A 26,816-nucleotide genomic window follows, 5' to 3' on the forward strand; every position below is an offset into this window, starting at 1 on the left:
AATGAGAAGGAAGCCGATGGAGCTGCAGCCATGGCATTTATTGAGGGTCTGGCAGCCTTGGGGGTGCTGAGGCTCAGCAGATGAGGATCCTCAACTGGAGGAAGGTGAGTGGCAAACAGCAGACGCCGGGGCAGGGCTCAGGCATCACTCCTGTGCTAATGGGAGAGGCCGAGTGAGCTGCGCCCCCTACCCCTTACCTGGAACCTGTGCAGAGGCAGGAGGTAATCTGCTGCCCCTCACCTTGGGGCCCAGGGCATCGCGGGTCCGCGCCCGCAGCTTGTTGGCCTGGGTTTCTGCCATGTCAGCTCGCTCCTCTGCATCATCCAACTCGTGCTGGGCTTTGCGATACTTGGCCAGGTTAGTGTTGGCCTGTTGCTCCTGGGGGTGCACAGGCCTTAGTAACTGAGGTGGTCATTCAGTTCCCCACCTTTGCTCCCCTCACTGCTACCCACGGCAGGAAGTGAGGGAGTCACTCCTGGCTGCCTGCCTTGGTCCACTCCCTTCAAGGAGACAGAACTAGGCCTTGCTTCTTGCTGGGGCTGATAGAAACTTACCTTTCCTGCTGCTGGGACAGGGTCAGGGGACTGTGCTGGCAGCCTAACTAGACACAGAACCCACACGCTGGAACCACGAGGAGAGATGGTGCGGCATCAGCCGCTGCTGACACCTCACCCGGCAGCAGAGCCAGGTGCCAGCAGTTGAGTGGGAGCACCACACGCATCCTGTCCTGAACTAGACCCACTGCGACTCACCGCCTCTTCAAGCTGGCGTTTGTAACTCTTGACCTTGCTCTGCAGCTTGTCTACCAGGTCCTGCATGCGAGCCAGGTTCTTCCTGTCCTCCTCGGCCTGGACAGGCAAAGGAGACTCAGCATTTGCATTACTAGGGCCGCCCCTTGAATGAACCTAGTGCCCCACCTGGTATGCAAGCTCCTTGACTCTGCGCTCATGTTTCCGCACCCCCTTGAGGGCCTCGGCGTGCTTCTTCTGCTCTGCATCCAGTTCAGCCTCCAGCTCCCGCACCTGTGAACAGCCAGGGATGGGCCTGGGACCCTGGCCTGCCTTTGGGCCAGTTCACCCTGCAGGGGAAGCAACAAGGAGAGCCACCCATACCTTAGCCTCCAACTTTTGCACCTGCTTCTTCCCACCACGGAGGGCAGCTTGTTCTGCCTCCTCCAGCCTTGCTTGTAACTCCCGCACTGTCTGCTCCAGTGTCTTCTTCATCCGCTCCAGGTGTGCACTCGTGTCCTGCTCCTTCTTCAGCTCTTCGGCCATCATGGCTGCCTATAGGACAGGAAGTAGCATGGGCAAAAGGTAACCAGCCCCAGTGGAAGACCCCTTGGGTTCCCTCCAACCCCAGCCCAGCCTCACATCGGTGATGGCCTTTTTGGCCTTCTCTTCGGCCTCTCGCCTCTCCTGGGCAGCCTCCTCCATCTCCCCACTCAGCTGGGCCAAATCTGCTTCTAGCTTCTTTTTCTGGTTCAGGAGGCCTGTGTTCTGGGAGAAAGCAGAGCCTCAGAGATGGCACAGGGCACGGCTTCCCTGTGCACTCACCCCCTCGCCCAGTCCTCACCTGTGAATGCAGGAGGTTGAGGCGCTCAGTGGCCTCCAGCAGCTCCTGTTCTGCCAGCCGCCTGCTACGCTCACCCTGCTCCAGGGCAGCCCGCAGCTCTTCCAGCTCCGAGCCCAGAAGCGCAGCCCGACGCTCCAGGGCCTGGGCCTGTTCTCGGAGCTCAGCTGCTAACCGCTGCTCTTCATCCCGGCCTGCCTGCTCCTCCTTGAGCTGGGCCTGCAGCATCCGCGTGGCTGCCTGGGCCTCCATGGCCTGGCGGGTGGCATGGCCCAACTGCAGCTCTAGATCGTTGAGGTCACCCTCCATCTTCTTTTTGAGCCGCAGTGCCTCATTTCGGGCCCGTGTCTCTGCATCCAGGGAGGCCTGCAGGGACTCTACTGCCCGCTGATGGTTGCGCCTGAAAGGGAGGGATGAAAGGTGGGGGTCTTGGTCTGAGAGGAGATAGGCAGAAGCACCACACCTGCCCTTGAAAACACTTGTGGAATGTTGGAGATCTGAACCCATACATGATGGATCCTTGTCTGGTTTCAAGCTCTTTAGACAGGTTCATGGAAAGAGGGACACTCTGGAGCAGTTATTGGTTGAACTCTACTTGTTACTGGTTTCATCGCCACTTGTAACCTGGACAAGTTCTTTAGCGTCTCTGAGGTTTATACGTGACGATAATCCGGACCTAACAAAGTCACATGGGCAAACTCCCTGTCTGTGCCAGCCCATGCACGGTGGAGCTTAAGCAAGCATGGCTTTCCTTCAAGTGTCCTTTGAGTAGCTGGGATAGCCAGCAGGAGCCGGAAGCCCCACAGAGGAAGGCTAGAGCTGGCCTTCCTCTAGCCCCAGGCCCTGTACCTTAGGTTAGTGCACTCCTCGTCTTTCTCTGCCAGTTTCCGGTCCACTTCAGCCTTGACCTGGGATAGCTCCAGCTGGATCCGCAGAGTCTTGGTCTCCTCCAGCTCCAGGGCCCCCTGAGTGCAGAGTAGGCAGTGTAGGGTGGAAGCCAAGATCATGTGTTAAGTGATGGAGGAGCTAGGGGAGCAGAAGGGTCTGTGTCCACCCCACCCCCTAACCTCTGCCTCCTCCAGAGCGGCCTGGAGTTCACTCTTTTCCCCTTCCAGCGCCTTCTTGGCTTTCTCTAGCTCCTGGATGCTCTTCCCGCTGAGGCTGACCTGGTCGGCAAGGTCACTGATCTCCTCTGGAGAGCAGACAAGGCACTAAGGGTCCACCCACATTGCTCATGCTCCAACCCAGGTCACTTTTTCACCCCTAACTCCAGGGTGACCCCACAAGGGTACCCTGTATGACTCCCACTTGCTCCCAAATGAGCCCCGAGTAGCTCTCTGACCAAGGGGTGGTTTGTACCCTGCAGGTTCTTGTTCTCCCGCTTGACTGTCTCCAGAGCCTCAAGAGCCTCCTCGTGGCTGTGCCGCAGCCGGAAGAGCTCAGTCCCCAGGCCACGGGCCTCCCTCTGGGCTGCCTCCAGTTCTCGCTGCATCTCCTCCTCCTGCCGCCGCCGCTCCTCCAGGGCCCGCTCCAAGTGCCGCTGCTTCTTATCCAGAGCGGCAACCGCTGAGGTTGCCCGCTCCAGCTCCAGGGTCACGTCCTCTGACTCTGTCTGCAGCCGCAGCTTGGCCTTCTCCAGGGATGAGCACCTAGCGTGTGCAGCCTCTACTCCCTCCTCTGCCTCCTGCAGCCGCAGTGCCAGCTTCTTTCTAGGCCGGGGGAGCAGACGGTGTGGACCGAGTGGGCAGGCTGGTGGGAGGGGTAAGGGAGCACAGGCCCAACAGCACTGAGAGGCGCAGGCCTCCCCGGTGTGATGGTGGCCGGGCTGGCGAGGCACTCACTTGGCCTCCTCCAGCTCCTCCGTTCTCTGGATGGCATCTGCCTCGTACTTGCTCCTCCACTGGGCCACCTCAGCGTTGGCCTTGGACAGGAGGCGCTGCAGCTCTGCCTGAGCTTCGGCCTCCTCCTCATGCTGCTCCCGCAGGAGGTCGCAGTCGTGCCGCAGAGCCTGCACGGCGTGGGCCAGTGCACTCTTGGCCTGCAGAAACCCTGGTGACCTCAGCATCAGTCCAGTTGGTGGCCCCAGTGCCCACCCTGCCCACTCCACAGCCACTAGCAGTCCGCCCACCTTGCTCTCCTCCTCTAACTGCCTCCGCAGTTCTTCCAGGCTCTGCGTGGCCGAGGCCTTCCCACGACTCAGCTGGCTGATCAGAGACTCCTTCTCCTCAAGCAGGCGGCTTAGCTCCCCTGCGGCCAAGGGAAGTCGGCAGGTTAGACTAGCAAAAGGGTCGCACCGACGCCCCAGTGCGCCCAACTGAGCCCCTGGCCTCACCGCTCTCAGTCTGCAGCCTCCCGCGCTGGGTGCTTGCATCTGCCAACTGCCGCTGCAGCTCCTCCACCTTGATCTTGGCCTCACTGAGCTGATCCTCATAGGCCCGGCACAGCTTCTCTGCACTGGCCTGGGATTCAAGGTCAGGAGTCAGGATAAGTGTGAATCCAAGGGTGGGCACTAAGGCTGCCAATCAGACTGGGGCCTGGGGTCAGGAATTGAAGAGGGCGCAGAGTCCCAAGTTCAGGGTCAGATTCTACTGCTGGGCTGTGACCTGACAGTTGTTCATGAGCAGTGGGAGGGCTGGACTAGTTCCAAGGCCAGTAGGTCACTGAGGCTGGGGTACTGGGGCCTCAAGTCTGATTGGGATGGTGTTGAGTTGGTAGATAGGATGAGACAGAACAAAGCTTCAGGGGTCAGTGTTGGGTGCTGGAATTGCGAACAGGAACATCAGCAGAGGTCAGACTGGAAAGTTAGAATTGCGCACTGGTCAGAAGGGCCTGCAGTCACAGTGGGGAGTGGGGTTTTAAGCGCCAGGGTTTAGGTCAGGACAGGTGACTCAGACGGCAGCTGGAGTGGGGAGGGTCAGGAAGGAGGTGGTCACCTTGCCACGGGCCAGCGTCTCAACACTGGCGCCCAGATCGTCCACCTCCATGCGGAGCTCGCTCTTCTCCTTTTCCAGCTTCTGCCGCACCCGCTGCAGACTGTCCACCTGCTCGCCCAGCTCAGCCGTGCTGTCCGCCTGCTTGCGCCTCAGGGTGGCCACCGTGGCTTCGTGCCGCAGTGCTGCCTCCTCCAGTTCCCGCCGCAGCCGCCCCAGCTCAGCCTCCTGCTTGCGGCAGCCCTCACGCTGCCCCGCTGACGCACCGCCGGCCTCCTCCAGCCGCTCACTCAGCTCCTCCAGCTCCTGGGCCGCCTCTGCCCGCTGCTTCTCTACACGGGCCCGGGCTGCCCGCTCAGCCTCCAGCTCTTCTTCCAGCTCCTCTGCCCGAGCCTGGGGGTGGACAGGCCGCGGCTGTCACCTCTGTGGGTCTCTGCTCAGGGTCCTGTAGGCCCCGTCCCACACACACCTGCAGCTCCTTGATCTTCTTCTGCAACTGGGCCCCGAGGAGCTGCTCGTCCTCCACCCGCAGGGTCAACTGACTCAACTCGGAGTCCTTCCTAGGGGTCACAGGGCAGGTTCGTGAGGAGCCCAGGGCTTGACTGCGCTTCCTCCCCCAGCACAAGCCCTCTCTGGGGCCCTGTGCACCTAGAGCAGCCCGAGCTGCCTCGCCCCAGTCCCGAGGCCTCACCAAGCCCTTGGTCCAGGGAAGGCAGGACACTATCCTCTGCATCTAGTGACCCTCAGCTCAGCCTGCATACAGTAACTCAGAACTGACTAGTCCAGAGGCAGTGAAATGCCTGGAGTGCAGGCTTGGAGGCCCCCTGCTAGCTGGGGTGAGGGGGGATCAGACCTGCCAGCCCACACCTACTTCTTGAGCTTCTCCTCCAGCTGCTGCTTGTCCTGCGTAGCATCTGTCACTGACTCCTGTGTCAGCTTGAGGTCACCCTCCAGCTTGCGCTTGGCCCGCTCAGTGTCTATACGCAGCTTCTTCTCCTGTTCCAGGGAGCACTCCAGCTGTGGGGGGCAGGAGGAGGGGTACATCACTAGGCCCAGCCAACCACCAGGCCAGGGTGCGAGCCCACCCCATAGCCTTCTAGAGTGGCTCAACTCACATCTTCCACCTGCTGCTCCAGCCGGATCTTGGCCTTGGCCAGTGCATTCACACGGTCCTCCTCAGCCTGCAGGTCACCCAGGGCTTGCTGGTGGGCCTCCTGCAACGCCTTCTTCTCCTTGGTCGCTCGGGCCACTGACTCGTCCAGCACCGCCATCTCCTCTGTCAAGTTCTTCACCTGTGCCAGGGCCAAGGCCACCATAGGGTTCCCTTTCACACTGTTCTGAGCCAACACCCCTTCACGCTAGGAGACCATGGGCAAGTCACTTCATTCTGAGCCTCAAGTTCTTCATCCCTAAGAGATGATAATGCCCCATGCCTTGAATGGTACTGAGGGATTAATGAACAAAATACCAAGCATTTGGCACAGCGTCTGGCCCAGAGGAACAGGTAATTGGTGCCGGTTACTTTTGGAATAAACAGGTGTTCCAGGTCTGCATAAGCAGCATGCCCCTAGAGCCTCCGTCCCCATCCTGTGGACTCCTGCTGTCAAAGGGCTTGAGGCCAGGAGGGATGACCGTCACCAGGATTGCTGAGCACACACTGCGTGCGGAGCCCTGTGGTGAGTGCTAGCGAGGGCGAGTTCCACAGGCTCCTTACCCGCCTAAGGAAAGTGCTGTTATTCTCCATTTCACAGATGAGGAAGTTGAGACCCTCGGGGAGTGACCTGCCCAAGGCCTAGTAGCAGGCGAGCCAGAGCCCAGAGCCCAAAACTGGCCCCAGGCTGGCTTTTCTCCACAGCAGGCCCAACCCGCACCTTGTTCTCAGTGGCTTGCTTTTCCTTCTCGGCCTTGGCCAGCGTCAGCTCCAGGTCATCTATGTCCTTCTTGAGCTCCGTGCATTCGTCCTCCAGTTTGCGCCGGCGAGCAGCCAGGTCAGCATTCACCTCCTCTTCGTCCTCCAGCCGCTCGCTAAGTTCCTTCACCTTTGCCTCGAGCTGCACCTTGGACTTGATCAGCAAGTGGCAGCGCTCCTCAGCATCCGCCAAGTTATCCTGCTCCTAGAGGGGCAGAATCGAGGCAGAGCCAGGTGAGCTTTTGGAAGAAAGGTTTGGCTCCCGTGCTCATCGGGCCTCTGAGGAGTGAAGAATACTGTGACCTGCTCTGGCCCCTAAAGGGCTCAGGTGAGGCGGAACAGGAGAGGCAAGAAGGGAACCCATCAGACAAGTTGGGGCACTAGGAGAGGAGCCCTGGGCTGAGGCCCTCTCAGGTGGGGTGGGGAGCAGCGAGTCTTGCACCGCCATGGGGTTGGGGGCACTTGTCACTACCTAGCTGCCTACACACATGAGGGTGAGTTTTGTGACCGCAGGTCCATCTCTGTCTTCTAGTATGCAGGCCACTCAGTTTGCTGAAGGAAGGAATGACTCCGTGGACTTGGGGAGACTCCAAATCTTTGGCCTCTGCCTCTAGTTGTAACGGTTACTTGCCTCTGGCTTCCTTTGGCCTTTTCCCATAGAGAGGAGCATAGGTCTGCCTCAGGGATGGCCCCCCGGCAGCTCTGACAGAAACCAAGTGGCACAGGGAGAGGGGGCATTAGGACACAAATACTCAGGTGGGGAGATGGGGTACATGGGAAGCTGAGCATGGACCCCAGCCTCAGGCCTCATCTCAGTACCTGTAGAACTGGGAGATTCAGGTGACATCTGAGCATCCCCCACACCAAAGTCCTCCCTGGCTGGGGCACATGTGGTATTTCTGGGGCAGGTTGGGTTTCTCTGGGATGTCGGGGTCACCAGGCCCCTTCGGCACTCACTGCCTGCAGCTGCAGGGCCAGGTCATTCTTCTCCTGGGTGACACTGACATGTGTCTCCTCCAGCTCCCGGTGCTTGGCCTCAGCAGTGGCCAGGGCACCTCTCAGGCCCCGCAGCTCTGCCCTCAGGGCTGCCAGCTCCTCCTCGGCCTGTGCTGAGCGCAGCAGTGGCTTCATCTTGAAAAAGAGCTTCATCCATGACCAGTTCTTGACAGCATTGAAGGCACGGATGTTCCACTGGATGGTGAACAGGGCCTCCCTGGGAAGGGGGGGGCACATGGGGCCAGGCGGCTCGGTGCTATCCCTTCACACTACCAGCTCTGATGTTCCCCAGCCGCCTACCCTGGGCCAGCATCACACTATGCACTTCGGTGCCTGAGCCATGTAATCTGCCCCAAGCAGGTTCTGATGCAGCTGCTTTGTAAGGGCGTTTCAGGGAGAGACACCAGGTCAGAGTCTGCCTCCAGGGAAGCACAGGAACCCCGAATGTGTTTTGAAGATGCCAGGTGTGTATCGCTACACTTGGGCTCTGGGGTCAGACTTCCTGGGCTCAGAGCCCAGCCTCCCTCTCCTACCATTAGCCCGCTGTGCCCAGATCTCTGGCTCAGACACCCATATAATGATCAGACATCATTTCAGCACTCCTTGGAGCTGTCCTGCACTTTAACCAGGACGGTGCAAACAGGAACTGTGCCCATGGCTTGGAAGCCGGAGATTGAGTGGCACAAAATAGAACCATGTCCCTTCAGAGACACCCCCACCTGCCAAGGAGATGATCTGACCCACTACTGACCAGGTCTAGAGGCCTGGTGGTGCTGTGAGCCAGTGGCCACTGGCCAACCCCCAGGTCCACCCTTCCCACACGCACCTGCCTCCAAGCAGGCGCTGGTATTCAAGGCGCATGAGATGGCCCCGGCTCCGAGCCTGAAGCAGCGTCAGGACCTTGGCCAGACGCTGGTCTCGGAGTTCCTCCAGGACGCCCAGAAGCCCAGCCTTGAAAAACACCTAGGGATGAGGGGAGACAGGCGGTAGCTCTCAACTGTCAGCGTGTCCCCTGTCCAGTGTGGCCACCCACAGCCAGGGTCAGTCTGGCTCCTGTGTGCCCTGACCTTGGTGTGGCCAAACTGGTACTGGGTGTGGTCGATGTCCAGCGAGCCCAACAGCTTCTCTGTGGCCTTCCTGCTGTCCACAAAGGTGTCGTCGGGAATAGCACTGGGGTTCAGGATGCGGTATCTGGGTGAGCAAGGAAGGACTGGTAAGGAGACTGGGTGGGGTACGGGAAGATAGTGCTGACCTCTTAGGCTGGAGCAGAGGCTCCAGGACACACTGAACGAGCTGGCAGAGTCACGGCCACACCTGATTGCCCTGAGACACATTCGGTAGGTAAGTTACTTAAGAGGCTACAATATTTTCAGAACTTACACAGCACTTTTTGTATCTGTTTTGAGAAATTATAGCTGTAACTGTTAATTGCCTCTGGCGTCCTTTAGCCATTTCCCATAGAGAAAGCCACAGGTCTGCCTCAGGGATGGCAAGGAGGGGAGTGCTGGGGAGACGCCCCCCGGCAGCTCTTGGACACACAGAATAATGTAAAGGAGCTGATGTAGTCTAGCAGAGCAAGGAGCAAGCGTTTCAACACATCCGTTCTCTAAAGGGGACACACGTGACACAGAGGGGCCACGCGAGATGTGGCCACTCTGACAAACCCAGAACACAATACCTGAGCCACCCTTTTCTCTTTCATTCTTATTCTGTATCCAATTCACCAGTAAGACCTACTGGCTGTACCTCCAGTGCTCACACTAAACCATAGCCCCGGCCTGTCCAGCAAGTGTGTATCCTTCCCCCACCCCATCAGGCAGTTGAGTGTCGTCGTCGTCTGTCCCCCTCTCCCCCGTGGAAGGCAAGGAGGTAAGATGGCTGTGTAGGGGAATTTGGGAAGAACTGGTGTTTGGACAGGGAGAAAGACACCACCTCTGCCGGAAGTCTGTGTAGAGCAGCCTGTTTGGGAATCCTTGGCGGCAGATCCTGATCCCTTCCAGAACCCCATTGCAGCGAAGCTGGTGTAGCACCAAGAAGGCGTCCATGACCCCTGGACGTGGTAGGAGTCAGGGAGGTGGTTAGAGATCGTGGGCAAGACCTCAGGGTCTTGTCTCCACAGTGCACTGGCTTTGAAGCTGTGCAGGCCCCAGGGAGGGGGAGGCTGGGCTTGTCTGCCCCTTTCCCTCCTTCCAACATCACCCCTCCCCACCAGTCCAGCCCTGGGGTGATACCTGGAGTCTTGTTCTCATTGGGGACAATGCAACGAACGAAGTGGGGCTGTGTGGCCCGCAGGTTGGTCATCAGCTTGTTGAGGTTCTCCTGGGGGTGAGGAGAGGAAAGGAGGTACAAGAGGGGCAGAGAAGCTGAAACAGAAGTGGCCCCACCCCTTAAGGACTAGGGAGCTAGGCCCGCTGTCCCTTCACTCTGGTCCTCGTGACCCTTTGCCTTCCATTTGTCTCACCCACCCCATTCCCATCCCTCCCACAGTCCTCTGCAGCTCCCACCTCATGTCCCCTAAACCCTGCCCAGGCAGAGTGGGGACGGGAAGCAGCACAGACTTGCTGTGATGTTCACATGAGAGGAGTTAAACATCACTGCAAGTCTTAACTGCCGCCCGCCCAGGGTGCAGGGGATGAGCAAGGGACAGGCTGGAGGCTGGCAGGGTTGGCCTGCAGGGGGCCCAGGCAGGGCCTTACCTTGTGCAGCTGGGACACCGTCTGGAATGATGCTGCCTTCTTACGCTTTTCTTTCACTCCAGATTTGGGGGGCTCAGCTAGGAGAAACACAGGACCAGTCACTGTCCAGGAACATTACTCTTGAATCCTCGAATGACATCCGGTGCCCTGGTACTCACTGGAGCAGGAGCCAGAGTAGTTCTCATAGAGGGTAGCCAAGAGCTTGTTCTGTGACTTTTGGAAGATGGGGACCACTGTCTCATTCAGAGGATCCTTGTTTTTCTCCAGCCAGCCCACGATGCTGTAAGGCACCTGGTATAGACCGGAAAGGTGCTGGCTGAGGTGGCAGAAGCCGGAGAAGGAAGAGCAGTCAGGAGCTACAATTCCAACAGGTACTCACCACACCTGCATAGTGGACCACCTCAAAGTGGGCCTGGTACTTGCGCTTCTTGTCAGGCCGAGGCTGCTGGAAGTTGGGTGACTTCCCTGAGTGATTATCGTAGAGCTTGGCCCGGAAGCTGGCATCGGAGGCCTTGGGGAACATGCATTCCTCCTCCAGGATGGACAGGATGCCCAGCGGCTGAGGACAGAGCAGTGTGAAGGGTCTGGCAAGCCAGCACACCTGGCTGGGACGGACCACCATTTCCTTACGGAACCGTCCCAGAACCCCAACCCCACCATCTACTAGGCACAACCAGAGATTAGACCAGAACCCACAGCCTGTTTTCTGTTTTGCTCAGAAAGAAAAGTTTATGACCTGGCTTCCCACCCTCTGCCAGTTCACAGCTCAGCATCGTCCTCTTTGTTGATAAGGTGCAAATTCAAACTGACATCTCTATCCCCATCTACCCCCTCCAGCCCCCAACATCTGTGGTCTCTCTCTCTCTCTCTCTCTCTCTCTCTCACACACACACACACACACACACACACACACACACACACACGATGCAACCGAAAAAAAAAAAACCACAGCAGCTGAGTTTATGTTGGCTTCTTCACTTGTGCACTGTGGGGCCCTGAGACCTCTAAGCCTGAATTCCCCAACCTGAAAAGTGGGGGACCCAGTGCTGCTATAGCTATCAGTCCTCTAATGTCCAGCTGCAGGAGACATGAGAGCATCAGCGTGTGGAGACTACTGTGCTTTCTCCAGCAACGCCGTGGAAGTGTCCAAGATACATCTGCAGAGCAAAGAGACGCGAGTCTGCCTGTAAAGCAGAGTGGATGCCCAGGAGAGCGGACTTGGAGGAAATGAACCAGAGTGCTGGCATACCAGAGTGCTGTGGCAGAATTAAAGGGAATTATTTTTATACCCTTATTTTTTCTTTCATCCTTTCTTTGTACAATGGGGAAATACATGTTTCACAGTCAAACAAACCCTTGCCGGCGCGCTCCCTGGGCAGTTCTGAGGGCCTCGTGGTCTGCGGAATCACGCGCGCTCTCGAGGGGCTGCCGGCGGTGCTAGGATGCACATGGCACACTCCCTCCTGCACGTGCAGCCACACGCGCGCCCAAGCAAGCACGCGTTCCCCACACCCGCCTGCCCAGGCCGCACCTTCTCGATGAGGTCAATGCAGGGCTGCAGGTCCAGGCCAAAGTCGATGAAGACCCAGTCGATGCCCTCCCGCTTGTACTCCTCCTGCTCCAGCACAAACATGTGCTGGTTGAAGAACTGCTGCAGCTTCTCGTTGGTGAAGTTGATGCACAGCTGCTCAAAACTATTAAACTGCAGAGGGAAACGTGGGCTCAGAAGGCCTCCTTGTGGATGGGCAGGGGAGCCCCGTGGAGAAGCAGGGAGGTGTGCAAGAGCTCACCTCAAAGATCTCAAAGCCTGCAATGTCCAGGACCCCAATGAAGAACTGACGGGGCAGCTTCGTGTCCAGCGTCTGGTTGATCCTTGACACCAGCCACCGGAATAGTCGGTCGTAGGTGGTCTTGGCCAGTGCCCCCACAGCAAACACCACCTGAGTAGAGGGGCTGGGCTGGGACCTGGCAGGACAAACATCGCCCTAACTATCCCCAAGTGTACGTGACCTACAAGAGTCTCACCTGCTCCACACTCTGGCCCTTGGTCACGTACTCATTCCCGACACGCACCCGGGGGTGCAGAAGGCCTTTAAGGAGGTCCCCACTGCTGACCCCCATCAGGTAGGCAGCCTTGTCAGCACCTGACAGGACACATGGGTGTGGGGAGAAGGGAGGAGGCCAGGAACGCAGGCATAAAGGCGCCCTAGTGGTGTCGTCTGCGTTTAGGGAAGGGAGGCTGGGAAGGGTAAAGTTCAGGACCAACAAACTGGGTAACTCAGAAAGGTGAAGCTCTGGAGCTGGAAAATCAGGGGTTACAATCAGGACCAGGTGAGACTGTAGTCAAAGGTTGTGGACAAGGGTGAGGGTTAGTTTTGGTCACTGCCAGGATGTTGGGGTCAGGGTGGAGATGACCAGCCAGAGCAGGGGAAGGGCGCCTCACTCTCAGTGCCATCAGCTTCAGCCTGCTCCTCGCGCTGCTTCTGCTTGAACTTCATGTTGCCAAAGTGCAGGAGGGCGCCCACGATCTTATAGCAGGCACACTTCTCATCCACACTGAAGCCCAGGATGTCCATGGCATGCTGTGGCAGGACAGGAGGTCAGAGAAGCCTGGGGTCCGGCTAAGCTACGGGCCCCGAGTCTCTCCCTGAGCTCCACCCAGACTCGCGTGTCCCCACATTGCTGCCGCCCTGCCCTGCACCCTCCTGGCACAGCCATACATCAGTAGCCATGAGCTCCTCCCCGTCGTCCATGTTGTCCACGGTAATGACACCCTGGCTGCAGAAGTGGTAGTCGTACGGATTCATTGACAGAAGCAGCATGTCTGAGGACACGGTGGGGAAGGGGTGTCAGGCTGTGTGCCTAGACTAGCCTCCCCCAGTCCTTCGTGATGGGTCTCCCAGGGCCGCCCAGCAGGAAAGTCTGGGTCCTCCCAGGACTCGTCTCAAGCCTGTATCTCACCTGGCCTGTGCCCAGGTTTCTCTTTGTGGTTCTCTGAGGAATGAGCCCCGGGTCCCACATCTTACTCATCCCTTGACCACGACCCATCGCTACCCCTCTGGCCCAAACCCCGTGCCGGGTGCTGGAGCACAGGACAGGCCAGACTGCCTCTCAGGGACTTGTAAGAGGGCAGCTACACCAAGACGGAGCCACTGATTTCCCCTTGGTGCCCCATGGGGCACCTCTAGTTTCAGAACAGGAAGGACAATGGCACTAAGAGACCTGTTCCCTAGCACTGAGAAGAGAGGTTCAGCAGCTAAGAGAGGTTCAGCAGCTAGCAGAAGTCCTAGGAAATAGGAATGGAAATTCCAGAAAGGAAGGGATCTCACAGGCCCCAGAACAGTGAAGGACAAGACATCCCAGTTCTGACAGCAGCCAGGGAGAAGTTGGTCAGCCCCATCTCCACCCCCTGATCCCACCGGTTCTGACTCATCCCCCCGGCCCTCACCCTGCAGCTCTGGCTTCTTTCCCGAGAGGATCTGGTAGTACACATGGTAGCCACGCTCGCCAGGCAGCTGGAAGATCACCCGCGACTTCTCCAGGAGATCTGGGGGAGAGGGAGGGACTGGCCTGCTGTCCCCTGCCCAGGCCCTGAGTGGGTCACTACCCTATTACTGGGTGTGAGGAGGCAGGGAAGAGGTGTGTGCAGAGGGCCCTGGGGACATGTGCCAGCCTGTGCTGAAGGGGTCTGTCCTTTGGGGCACAGGTCAGTGTAGGAATGTGTGTGTCCATCTCAGTCTGTGCCTCTGTGTGTGGTGGGTGAATGTACTGTCTGTGGTGGGTTTTCATTTGTTCTTTCATTTACACTTTCATCCTTCCCTCCACCGTGGACCACGCTCCTCCAGGCTGGTGGTGTGTTCGTAGGGTGTAGCCGAGCCTCCATGTGTCTGCACACAGGCGTCGGGGTGTGTTTCCATTTCCTGTCCCTGTCACCAGGTGCCCCTGCTATGGGTCAGAATCTTGTCCTGCATCTCCATGTGGGAGCTTGCCTCTGCTCGTGTGGCCCGGGCATGAGGGAGCATAGGCCAAGCCTGCTCTGTCAGAGACCACAGAAAAGCCTGGAGTGGCTAAGGACCCAGTCACAAGGTATCAGACTGGCCAAATAAGGCTTTGGGTTTCCATCTGAGGGTGATGAGATCTAGAAAGTTTTCAGGTAGGACAGGGTTGTGACCAGAGTAGTGTCTTGGAGATCACTCTGGCTGAAAGACCAAGAGAGATGTGGAGGTTGGGAGACATGCAGTGCCTGCTAGAACGTTCCAGGTGAGGAGTGAGGTAGCCTGAACTGGGGAGATGGAGAAAAATGCCTGGAATAGGCAGGAGCCCAAAGGATATTTAGGGACCATGGATGTTTAGGGCAGAAAGACTCAGGCCTCTGCCTCTGCTGTCCCCATGCCTACCCTCTCCCAGACTCACAGCTGTCGATATCTGCAGACGCCAGCTTCCCAGAGGGACCAAAGTGAATGCGGATGAACTTGCCCTGTGGACCAGAGGATAGACTTAGCTGGGGATCCAGCCAGTGATGCCCCTACCACCTTCGTCCCCCTGCTGCTGACCCTGCTCTGCCCCCACTCAATGCTCCCACTGTGGCCACTTACAAAACGAGAGGAGTTGTCATTCCGTAGGGTCTTGGCGTTGCCAAAAGACTCCATAGCAGGGTTTGCCTCAATGATTTGGTCCTCGAGGGTGCCCTGTTGGTGGATGGTTGAGAGGTCTGTCAGCCCCAGTGCTGATGGACTGGGAGAGCAGAAAAGCTTGCAGTCCTGGGTGGTGGCGCTTCCCCGACAATCTCCAGCTGTTGCCCACTCCACTCACTAGCCCTGTACTTACCCCGGTCTTTGTGGCCAGAACTTGCTGGGGAGAGAAGGAAGACAACATTAGAGGGGGCGAGATCTCACCAGGTCGAGGAGGGTAGCAGTTAGTAGGACAGTGAACGTTAGTCACCAAATGTGTTGCCCTCCCCCGCTCCCCATGCCTGATCCTCCCTGGACTAATAGAGAAATGCTAGAAAGTGGGAGCAAGCATGCCCCTAATCAGGAGCTTAAGGCAGGAGGCTGCACATTCTTATAGGGCACATTCTTAAAGCCCTTCCCCTCCTACACTGCTGTCTGACTTCTTCCACATCAAGTCCCATTCTCCATGAAGTGGCCCTACCCCAAGCTCTAGAGTTTCTTGACTAAGATAAACTCCCTTCAGAGCCCAGCTCAAATGTTCCCTCCTCCAGGAAGGCTTCCTTGATGCTTTGAGGCTGAAAGCTCTTCCCACGTTAATCCTTCTTACCTTCATCTTCCTCTGAGAGACCTTCTTGACACTTCTTTACTGTTCAGTAGTACAGCTGCTATCATTCAAAATAGCCCCGCAGGGTGGCTCTATTGGGCCAATGAGTAAACTAAGACTCAGGCACTGAGTCCAGGAAGCTGGTGGCCATGACAACATCACATGTAGCACCTAGAACTGAACTGAGGGGATCCTCCTTCCCCAAGCCTTATCCTGTCTCCATTCCATCCCTCTCTCCTCTCTTTCCTACCCTAGTTCCAGAAGCCTGGGAAGAAAGGAATAGAAGAATAGGTTCCAGACTAAAAATCCTCCCAGAGAATTGCTGGGGAGGGAGGCTCAGCCCACTCACAGGCAGGGCTTTTGAAAAGGGCTGTGTCTGGCAGGTGTGATAAAATGTGGGAGGAGGCTGACTTAAGTTCCAGCACCTACCTTTGGGCCAGCCTTTTCTGCTCCATCTTCTTTGCCTGACACCCCCTAGACCTCACCATCCAGAGCTCCCCTCTGCTCAGTGACTCAGTCCCCTGCCTTTCCTGTGTCCCTGCCAGGTCTGGCTACCCCCTCCCCTCCATTCCTGTTACTGTGCCAAGTCCCAACTTTCTACAGCATCCTCAGACACTTTGGGAGTTTGGAAAATGGAGTGAGGAAGGGAGGGAGGAAAGAGTACTAAAAATTCAACAAGAACAAAGCAACAAAAACAATCACCACATCAAAAAACTGAAAGAAAAAAAAAAGTCAAAAACCAAGATCAAATGCAGAAAAAGGAAAAGGGGGGGGGAATTAAGACAGAACAAAGAAAAGCAAGATAGAAAAAATGCCCCAGAATGAAGCAAGGCTCAACAGAACCAGGAGAGGGATTTGTGTGGAGAGAAAACTGGGATTCTAGAAAGAAAAGGCAGCCCATGTGGGTGCTTGAGGTGGGTGGGGGCAGCGCAGAGCTCTGAACTGCTGGCCCAGGGGCTAGGAATGAAGCTTTGTATTTCAAAAATAAACTCTGATCCCCCATTTTTTCAGAAAATTTAAAAAACATAGAGAAGCCATGAAGTACAAAATCACATTTTACCCTTGCTTACAGGGAAGCCAAGGGCCCTCAGCTCTGGCAAACTCTGTAGAAGTTTGCTTGTTTGACAGCAGGTAACTTTGGTGCAGAAAAACCAAGAAATAAACTTAGTAAAGTGGCCTACTTGGTAAAAAAAAATAATAATAATAATATGAAGAGCATGATGGAGGGAAAAGTCACATTAGAAATTTAGGAATAGCCGTGGTCCCAACCCGCTGTTACAGATGGGACTGTTGAAGCAGGCCCAGACTGGGTCTCAGCACCTCAGAGGTGGCCACAGCATGTCTGGTCAAGCCTTGCTCAGGCCAGAGCCCCCACCAGGGTGGGAGCCTCAGGCAGGGCTGGAGGCTCTGGGGAATCAAATTTAAAAAAAAAAAAAAAAAAAGGAGAAAGAAAAGGAAAACTGAGCAGCAGTGGAGAGCAGCACCCTTGAGGGCGAGTCTTACGGCCTTCTTGCCTGGCCCGTCTCCCAGGGCAGCGACGATGGCAAAGTACTGAATGACCCGCTTGGTGTTGACCGTTTTACCAGCCCCCGACTCTCCGCTTGGACAACACAAACATGAGTCACCGATACCCACCTGATCACACTAATTCCTCCCAGCCCCCAGGACCCCATTCCTTAAGGAGGGCACCTCTACCCTCCTTCCTCCCACCCAGCTCTCAACTCAGGACCCCCAACTCAAAACTCCCAAAGATAGCTGAGCCCTCAGAGGTGCTGAGTCATCTACAAAGATGAGAACATGTACGATGACGCCACTGTTTACTGAACATGTAGTGCCAGGGGTTGCACCTAAAATACCTCACTTAAGCCTTAAAAACCCGGTAAAGCAGCACCTTCATTTTATGGGCAAGGAGATGGGGGCTCAGACAAGTTACGCAACTGCTCTGTGTGTGCCAGGCACATGTACTAACTGACAACTTATAGCTGTGTATGGAAGGTAAGTGGGAGACGCAGGCCTAGGGGCACCAGCATTCAGTGGAAACATAAAAACTTGAGTCCAGGTCTTTCTGGAGTCAAAGACCTTGTTCTTAACTAAAAGGTGTTATGCCTACACACTGATACAGCCATGTCCATACTGGCTTGGTTAGACATGAGCTTGGCATGTTAAGTATTCTACCAATTTCCCATGAGGGCAAATGAAGGTCTGAAATAAGATTGAGAGATAAGGACATGGTAAGTGGAGGAAGACAAGAAGAGGAATTTTCCCCTTTCCATGGAGCTAAAATCAAAATTCCCAAAGGATTAAGGTAGGAGAAGATTCCAGGTCCTGGGGAAAAGGGCACTGGGCTGATGAGCACTCTAGTGGGTATCCGTTCCCTGTCCACCACCCATGAGGCATCTGCCTAGAGAGGGGCACAGAACATGCTCAGGCCTCACATAGTGTCAGCTGGGACACGGGCTCCAGGTGGCAAAAGCTCCACCCTAAGTGCATTATGTTCAACCCTGGGAGCTGAGCCCACTCTCTTCCTGCCAGATGGCCAGCATTTCCCACCCCATGCCCAGAACCCAACACTCACGTGATCAGCATGGACTGGTTTTCTCTGTCTGGAGGAGAGGGGAGGGGATAGAGAAGTTAGCCAAGGTGAGGAACCAGCCACTGAAGGCACACTGGGGCACGGGTGCAGTCCCTCCACCACCCAGGGTCGAAATGGGAAAGACTAGGTGGAGCAGAGGCCACAAAGGACGGAAGGTTGTGCAATTTCATAAGGAGAACACAAGTGGAGGTGGCGGGGGCCTTTCACAGAGACCTCCGGGAGCCAGGGCAGGGGTGCTGGGTAGGGAAGAGGAGCCGGGTGGTCCTTACTGCGCAGCATGTCATTGTAGGCATTATCCGCCACTGCGTATATGTGGGGAGGGGCCTCGGAGCGGCGCTTTCCCTTGTAGGCAGCCACCACGGAGGCAGTGTAGACCGGGAGCCATTTGTAGGGATTGATGGTAACACAGAAGAGGCCTGAGTATGTCTGAGAGAGTGTACAGGTGGGTTAGGGGAGGCCAAGTTCCCATCCTCAGACCCCAGCCCTCACAAAACCATGAGCATTGCAAAATTTCCCAAAGAGCCATTTAACTTGCCAACCCTCTGTGGCGGGTCAAGCTCCACCCCAGCCCTGACTCTTGCCCTGGGCGTGTGGACCCAGCGCCACAATCCTTTGCTCCGCCCGCTGCTATAGCTCCACCCTAATAAAACCCAACTAGGCCTCCAGTGCCCCCACCATAAGCCCCAGCATGTGGCCCTGCACCCAAGCCTTCAGGATGTCACCCTACCCACTGCGAGCTGCCCCCCACCCCAACTGCACTCAGCTCTATCCCTTCCCTACTGCTATTCCCACAGCTCAGTGGCTCTTCCTAGGCCCCATCCTTGACAAGGCCGTGCCCCGCCCCACGGCTTACATATATCATCCAGCGAGCATAACGCTGGCGGAGATTATGCAGCACAGTTGCCTCGTTGAGGTGCGTCATCATGGACATGTCCTCGAGCAGGTCGAAGCGGGGAGGGTTCATAGGCTGCAGCTCAGCCTCACGCACTGTCAGCATCTGCAGGGAGGCAGTGGTGGGCTGGGAGTCAGCTGACCTCCACCTTTCACCCCTGGACACTCACGGACCCCCTCCATAGAGTGTGCTGGCCAGGAGCTGCACACCCTGGGATTTCCCTGATAATCCTAGGAAAAAGGGGAACCGAACCTTCTGGTCTTTGGTCTCCACGTTGACTTTGCCTCCCGTAGCTTCTGATTTGATCTCTGCCTCTACGTAAGCATCACGGTCATCGGGTACCCAGACCCGCTTCTTCCCTGGGTCGGGGGAAGAGAATGTTCTGACTTTGAAAGCAGCCAAGGCATATCTGGAGTTTGGGGGCCCAGTTGGGCATCTCAAGCCTTGTCCATAGATCTATGCCCTTCCCAGGAACCCCTCTGTCGGGATGCAGAAGTGCTCAATAAAGATCCCTCCAAACCCAGACTGGTTTGGGCAGAGTTCATAAAAGGCTACCCTGACAAGGGTTAATGGCCCCTCGCTGCTGGGGATTACACACTTGGATTCAGGTCCCTGTTTCTGCCTCCTTTGCCCTGTCACTTGGGGGAAATCTTCATCTCTGGGCCTATTCCCTGAAAGGCAAAACATGATGGCCTCAACAGCACACATACTTCTCAGGGGCGTCCCACCTCTCCTGTCTTGCTGAAGACTAACACCCAGGCCTCCTGACTATGCCTTGTGCTCCCTCCCTGGCAAGCTAGTCAAAGGCTTCAGGGAGCCCATATTTCCTGGTGGTTAAAGGCACAGGCTCGGGCAGCCAGATTCTGTTGCCTGCACTGCCACTGAGTGTGGTACCTTGTGCACCTGCAGGAACTGCATGTCTGTACAGCCGGCCCTGGCCCAGATGCCCACTGATCCCCACCTCTTTAGGGTAAGAGGGTGCATGGAAAGTCATCTGCTCTGAGCCTGGCACACAACAAATGCTTGGGACACACAGTCTATTGTTATTACTGTCCCATGAGCAAAGCGGACCATAAATAGTAGGCTTTATTTCTGCCCTAAGAAACAGAGGCTTTGACTATGTATAAAGTGCTAAAAAATAACTAGCACAGGTTTGGTGACATGTGGAAGCTGTTTGCATACATATATCTCATCTTAGAGGTCTCAGGCTTCAGCCACAGACTGGGAGGCAAGTGAAATTGCCCACTTTACAGAAGAAAAAAAGCCTGATGTATAGGAGGCACTGGGTTTTTAGCCCTGGAGCCCAGACTCCCAGGGGCAGGTCCAGGGCTAAAGCGATCAGACCAGAGTGCCCCATTAGCCACCCTGCCCCACTCCTGTCTGTGCCCTTAGGGCTTATCTATGTCTGTACCCTCTTTGCCTTCACTTACCATCCCATGCAATGGTGTGTACTTTCATCAGCTCCTGGTGGCCCTGACGGAGGTAGGGGGCAGACTCCCCGAGTTCACTCACATCCATCATGGTGGTGGCACTGAGAGGTGAAAGATGAGGGGCTGGAAAGCTTGGAGGTCCAAGGTGGCCAAGGCAACAGGCGCTGGAAAACAGCCGTGATGGGGGAACTGAGGGAATGGGGGCCCCACACACCAGGGCATAATCCAACAACCTGCAAGACCTCACACTAGATGATCTCCTGGGGGTCCTACTTCAGCCTCACTGGTGAGCCCTAATACAGGCATGCACCCTCTCCAACACCAGAGCATCTTCTCCCACAGATACAGACTTGTGCCCACCCAGAGGCACCCTCACCCACCTGCCCAACTGCCCTCCCTTCAGCTGCAACTCAGCCCTGATCACCCACCTCAGCACCACGGTGAGGGCTGGGAGCGGGCCACCCCTTTTATTGCCGCTGTCAAGGTCAGTGGAGGAGAGCTATGTCAGCTATCGCCACGTGTCACAGCCCCCCCCAGCCGGCCACAGGACACAAAAGGCAAATTCCCTTTTATCTCCACCAGCACAGCCCCTGTGCTATTTTTACCTCCCATTGTCAGGGGATCACAAAGGAGGAGAGACAGGGAGGCTGGGACTCAGAGACTGATGAAAGTGGAGACAAGGCACTGACAGATGAGGGAAGACTGAGGATCTAAGAGAAAGAAACTGAGTCACAAGGTTCCTGATGGACCCAGAAAAAGACCCACATTCCCAGCCACAGAGAATTTCAAGAAAGGGAAACCCCAAAATGTTATCTGGGACTAGTTCTACCAATTCCCTTTATACATCCAGGGAAACTGAGGCTCAGAGAGAAAAGCACTGGTTAAGTCTCATAGCTAAGCAGTGGCAGAGACCAAGAGAAGCAGAGGATTCTGTCTCATTCTCTCCTCTATGCCCAGTTCTCTGGAGTCCCTGGGGGAAATCACACAAAGAAAACCTGACCTGAGTCAACAAGCACACAGGAATGATTTGGCTGAAAAGGAAGCAAACTGAAGAAATTTAGATCAGTTAGGAGCCCCTTCATACCCTTAACATTCAAGATCCACAGGAAGTCAACTTTCCACTCTGAGCCCCCTCCCACACCCCACACTCAACAGGGGTTGGAGATGTTGGCACTCAGTCTGCCTAAGAAGGCTCTGGAATGAGTCAGGGCACTTCCAGGCTCTCCTGTCCATCACCTCATTAGGACCGTGGTGATGCCATAGAATTTTAGATCCTGAGAATCAAAGGGTCCTGGAAGCTTACACTGGACACGTAGAACTACAGAGATCCAGAGCCAACATTCCAGCTAGACGTCAGGCTAAGCTCCCTAGAAATCCTCTGTGCGAATGGGCTACTGGTCTCAAACATGCACATGGAGCTATATCCTGTAAAATATACAGAAATAATTTCAAAGATACATTTTCCTCTGTACATATTTCAAAAGAGGTAAAAATAACTTAGGATGCCAAAAGTGGAAGAGTGGTAGTGCCTGGAGAGGGCACAAGAGAAGTTCTGGAATGCAGGAAAAGTTCTATTAATGAGCTGGGTATACTCTGTGAACCAAACTGAGCACCACATGTAAGATCTATGCACTTTGTGTACTACATGAAAACTGTTATCTGGCCAAACCTGGCAATATTGGTCAAAATTACAAATGCCCACACCCTCTCAGAAATGAGTCCCACAGTCCCCATGTCATGAAGTGATACAGGTCTCCCTTGGGTGGGCATTTGATCACAATCTTTTGGCCATTGCAGTCAGGGCCATGGCAATATTCTTGCACAGTCAAATTAATTTTCACAAAGTAAACACACCTTGTTCAAGAAACAGAAATACCAGTATCCCCTGGAATTCTAATTGTGTATTTTTATTCTTTCTACCTTATCTTTGTGAAAACACCATTCTGTTTTAATTCTCTTCCTAGAATATAGGTTGTCCCTTGTCTCCCTTCCCTCACTGAAGTGCAAGTTCCAGATCTTACAGCACTCATACACACAGGAGAAAGTCAAAAGAGCATGTGTCTTTTGAGTTAGAAAATGAAACAGGCCCTCCTGGTGGTGTAGTGGGTTGAAGTGCAGCACTATGAAGCTATCCTCAGCCACTGCAGCATGAGTTTGATTCCCCCACCAGGGAGGTGACCACATGGCGCGGCAGACCTCTCCTGACCTGCCTACTGCTCCCCTTAGCGGTGTGTTTCAGTAGATCTGCCTGTTCTGTGCCCCATTTTGTCTCTGGTGAATCCTCTTACCCTCCCATACCTTTGGCCTGTACCCTAATTCTTGCATGCAGAAATAAATAAAATCTTTAAAAAGAAAAAAGAAAATGAAACAAAGTTAATAAATAATTTAGGGCACAGGGTTTTGATCTCTGCATGGGCTTAAAAGATAGAGAAATGGCCTTTAGCAATTTCCTCATGGAGTGAGGAAATCTGCTCATTGTTCAAGGTGCTCAGGAAGCAGGGATTCTTGCTGAGGGTGCAAGCAACAGAATCAGCCTGGAGAATCAGAACCTCTAGCAAACCTAGCTTGTACCAAATAAAATGTGGGTCTGAGTTCTAGAACTACCTGCTCAATACATAAACCTAAGGCTTAGAAACCAACCTCCAATGGGTCTAGCACTGCTTGTAAGTTTACTTCTACTAGTCAAGGCGACCCTCCTGCCAAGGTAAACAAAGCAATGAGGTAGTTAACATGTACCTGAGCGATGCAATAAATGCTGTATCTGAGAGAGCAAAGGTATCGTCTTTAAAGACCCAAAAGGCTTCTCTGGAGCAGAGCTACCTATGTGGTATGTGTGACTTCAAGAGCAAAGCAATGGGGTAGTTACAAGGAAGCAAAATAGGACACTTTACTCTCAGAGCAGTCAGGAACAGCAGAGGCTCCTCACAAGTAAGTCAGCAAACAGCCGAGGAGTCACCTAGGAGTTGCGAGGGGCTTGAGGCTTTGGGCTTGGTGACCCTGAGATCTGTTTCAACTTTATGAATCGTCCAGAATTTTAGAATGTCAAAAGATTTTTTTGATAACCACTCCTTCATCCCAAGAAACTCACCCACTGAGTAGCCTGTGTAGAGAACCCAAAGTCTCTCTTCTTGCCAATACTATGAGTACAGGCTCACATGTGTAGCTTGTCTTGGAATACTGGGGTTACAATTCTGGGGCATCAGAATCCCAAAGGGCTAGAATCCTGTGGGCAAGAGACTTCAGCAAATATGACAAGATGTATTCAATGGTTTGTTACTTATTCTCTGTATTTTCCTGGATCTTTTACATTTTTCCATTTAAAAAAGTCCCCCTAGGGCATCAGTAATGAGGAAGTCATCTTGTCCAGAGCCTCACCTTAGCTGAGGTCACTGAGCCTCTGCTGGAGACAGAGGGAGACCAAGGTCAGACTCCAGGATCCTACTCCCCAGGTGAGCTTTCTACCCCAGGCATTAACACCAAGGAAGGTAAAAGTAAACTATCAACACCAGAGGTGACAGCCAGGTCACCTGCAGCCTGGCCTGCAGCCTCCTGTGCTAGAGGATCATGGTCCAGAAATGACTGAAGCAACCATAATCTTACATAAAGTACTGACAGGGCTGGAAAGGCTGGATCATGGGGTGCTTTTAGGGCCTCAGCAACCCTAGGCCCAATGATTCAGGTGGCTCTAGACAAGCCTATCACTTCCCTCAAAGACTGAAATGCTGTCGGCTCATGACCATCTATATCCTCCATAGTTGGGCCACGGAACCTTGGGCTAGGAACAGAATTTGGGGGGAGCAGGGCCCAGGGTAGAGGGTAAAGTGGCCAAAAATCATAACTAGAAGATTTATAACATAGGGACTGGAAGTCAAGCTAGATATCAAGGGTCTAGGTAACCCCAACTCCTTTCTACCAGAGGCCTCAGATCATTAGTTGCTATGAGTGCTGTAACCCACCACAGCCAAACCGGGAAGCAGCTTCTTAATCAGGACTATTTTGGAGCAATTTCCAAGAGCAGTGAGCTGATAGGGCAAAGGCCCAAAGGGGCACAGTCCCTCTGACATCTCTCAAGATGTCAGTAGGGAAGAATACTGGAGAAAGCAAGCAAGGGGAGATAAGAGGAAAAGATGTAATTTGAAAACCATCCCAGGCCAAAATATATCTGCTACTAATGCACCAAGTGTCCAGAAGTCCTTTGTCCAAAGCCATTGTAGGACTTTGTTAAAATGCTACGGCAGCTACAAAAAACACTTACATTCAACTCCACATGCACCTGACAGTTTCTATTCTGTGTCCAATATGGGAGCAAGACATTCACTATCCAGGAAAGGCAAAGTACATAAAGATGTTAAAATGGAGGATTCTGAAGGATAAAAGCAATACCTCAAGGAGAGGGACATGACAGGTTCCCTTCCCTTACAGAGCAGCAGTAAGTAAAAAGCAAATATAGTTTTTGAGGCAACTGAAGGCCATTGCACATGTTATGAAAGAACTAACAGATGGTTGCTGTGGAGGGGAGTGGGGTGCACTCCAAGTTCATCAGAGAGGGCCTCTCTGAATGGGTGAATTTTTAAGAAAGTTTTATTTATGCATACAAGAATTGGGGTGCACGGGTGAGAGGATTCACCAGAGGAAAAAAAAAGAAAATGACTGAAATACACTGCTTAGGGAAGCAGTGGGAGGGTCAGGAGAAGTCTGCCATGTGGGTCACCTCCCTGGCCAGGGACCAAACTCGTGCTGCAGTGGCTGTGGATAGCTTCATAGTGCTGCACTTGAACCCCTGTGCCACCAGGGAAGGCCCTGAATGGATGAATTTTAAGGTAAGATGGGAAGGATGAAAAAAACCCATCCAGAATATTCCAAGCATAAGGAATAGTAAAAACAAAAGTAAGGCATGAGGTAGAAAAAACTTGATGTGTTTGCAGCTCTGTCACGATGCAAGGGCAGCTTGACAAGGTGAGGTTAGGCAGGTAGTCAGAGGCCGGACCACAGAGAGTCAAGTAGAATGTCACAGGAACTCTGGATTTTACTACAATGTAAAAGCTCTTAGGGCAGGAGAATACATGGTCTAAGTGAATTATGCTCACTCTGGCTGCCATATTGAAAATGGACTAGAAGGGGCAAGAGATGCCATGGGGAGAGCAATAAGGAGCTTGAGTCCAGCCAGGTGAAAAAAGAGGGCACAGGACAGGGAGAGGCACTGCAGACAGAGAGGTTGGGGAGCGTGAACCCAAACTCTAAGGCAGAAGAAGCCACACAGAAGAAGCTATGGTTAGGCCATGGAGGCTGGTCAGAACAGTTGGGACTGAACTGTGAAGGGCTTCAAAAGCCAGATTAGGACTTGGTGCTTTATCCTGCAGGAGCTGGGGAGTCATCAAAGGCATTTTTATTTTTATTTATTTTTTTCATCAAAGAGCTCTGAGTAAGGGCATTTGACAGACTGGTGAGATTTATGTGTTCATAAGATCCCTGTGGCAGCTGTGTGGAGGATGGACTGAAGGGGCGAGACCGGTGGCAGGAAGACTTACTTAGGAGGAGGCTTCCATAGTGGTCCAAATTCAAGGTGGTGAGGCCCAAAGAGGGGCTCTCCACCCTGGCACCATGGGGGTGGTAGGGCCCCTGTTTGTCCGAGGTTTGCCCCCCTTCTGGGGCCCTGGGCAGCTGCAGAGGGCTTGAGTGGGCCCCAGCTCTGATGCTTCCAGCAGAAAATAGGATGAGGGCAGCCAAAAGGCATCAAGGCTGTTTATCCGGAGGAGAGACGCCTCAGCATGGATTTATGGCTGAAAGGTTACTAGGGACCAGCTGTCCCCCATCCTTACAAAGGGCAAATAAAGGAGGGGACTGTGGCCTCAGCTGTAGCAAGAAGGAGGGAGGTAAGAAACACAAGGATCATGGGTGAATGAACAGACCTTGGAGAGATCAGGTAAGGCAACTGTCCCATTGACAGTGAGGTAAACTGAGGCACACAGCGGACAGACAGGCCCTTTCCCAAGGTCACATAGTAAAAGATACAACTAGACCCAACAATACAGCTTTCCCTTTCAAAGACCCCAGGCACCCAGCATGCTCCCAAAATACATTGCCCCTAAAGAGTCTGGGTGTGGCTGCCCAGGGTGAATTGTGCATGTGTAACCCTCCTGGAGCAGAGGGTGGGTCAGAAAGACCAGTGCTGCCTTGAAGTGGTCAGGGTCTCTGATTTGCTACATCACTGAGTTCAATCTTTGACGTAGACCCTCATTATCTCACTAACTTTGTGTCGTCCCCCAATCTCCGGTCATTCACCCTGTTTTTGGCATTTGGTGGGAGTCTCATCTCCCTCAAGAGTCTTGGTCTTTCTGTATTCAGCCTGTCTTCTCTACCCTCCCTGTCTTGGCTTCTGACTCGGTCTCGCTCAGCTTAGAGGGGCTAACCTTCCCTCCCCAGTGGGCCCTCACTGGTAAAGTGTCCCCATGTAGACAGTGTTCGGGCCCAGTGCCCAGGGCCAGGACAGGTGACAGCAGCTGTGGATCTATCTATAGTTCCCTTGC

General features: G+C 54.4%; 2 protein-coding genes across 2 annotated transcripts in view; one reads left to right on the forward strand and one right to left on the reverse strand.

Moving 5' to 3' along the window:
• The window catches only part of TRPC4AP (transient receptor potential cation channel, subfamily C, member 4 associated protein), a 49,288-nt gene extending 37,861 nt beyond the window's left edge, over window positions 1-11,427 (forward strand). Inside the window, exons 17-18 of the transcript XR_001145700.1 lie at window positions 10,368-10,471; window positions 11,178-11,427. The gene's annotated coding sequence lies outside the window, so the exon portion shown is untranslated. The remainder of the gene's footprint in view (window positions 1-10,367; window positions 10,472-11,177) is intronic.
• MYH7B (myosin, heavy chain 7B, cardiac muscle, beta) lies at window positions 22-19,250 on the reverse strand. Its single transcript, XM_012728225.1, has 40 exons — window positions 19,112-19,250; window positions 18,821-18,964; window positions 18,237-18,393; window positions 17,950-17,977; window positions 16,878-16,974; window positions 14,928-14,951; window positions 14,696-14,788; window positions 14,514-14,577; window positions 13,549-13,647; window positions 12,821-12,924; window positions 12,544-12,682; window positions 12,126-12,244; window positions 11,891-12,040; window positions 11,632-11,802; window positions 10,480-10,659; window positions 10,259-10,391; window positions 10,101-10,177; window positions 9,636-9,723; window positions 9,337-9,454; window positions 8,472-8,595; window positions 8,231-8,367; window positions 7,366-7,621; window positions 6,371-6,613; window positions 5,615-5,791; window positions 5,371-5,516; window positions 4,969-5,059; window positions 4,503-4,892; window positions 3,902-4,028; window positions 3,698-3,816; window positions 3,411-3,607; window positions 2,929-3,278; window positions 2,637-2,761; window positions 2,419-2,534; window positions 1,573-1,969; window positions 1,371-1,496; window positions 1,113-1,283; window positions 918-1,022; window positions 753-848; window positions 241-378; window positions 22-155 (listed from the first exon to the last, which is right to left on the reverse strand). The coding sequence occupies exons 2-40, from the start codon at window positions 18,962-18,964 to the stop codon at window positions 138-140; spliced, it is 5,634 nt and encodes a 1,877-aa protein (XP_012583679.1). The 5' UTR covers window positions 19,112-19,250; the 3' UTR covers window positions 22-137.
• Window positions 19,251-26,816: the final 7,566 nt, after the last annotated feature.

Source organism: Condylura cristata, unplaced genomic scaffold (genome assembly GCF_000260355.1).
Source record: "Condylura cristata isolate star-nosed mole 26May11 unplaced genomic scaffold, ConCri1.0 scaffold00022, whole genome shotgun sequence".
Classification (NCBI taxonomy): Eukaryota; Metazoa; Chordata; class Mammalia; order Eulipotyphla; family Talpidae; genus Condylura; species Condylura cristata.

Bases quoted from the DNA above. Each gene is read 5' to 3' on its own strand.
- MYH7B (XM_012728225.1), bottom strand. From the start codon at position 18,964: ATGCTGACAGTGCGTGAGGCTGAGCTGCAGCCTATGAACCCTCCCCGC. The intron at 1,970-2,418 runs GTACAGGGCCTG...CCTCCCTTTCAG, and splicing joins GAGGAGTGCACTAACCTAAG to GCGCAACCATCAGCGGGCAG. The intron at 379-752 runs GTGAGTCGCAGT...GTGCACCCCCAG, and splicing joins AACGCCAGCTTGAAGAGGCG to GAGCAACAGGCCAACACTAA.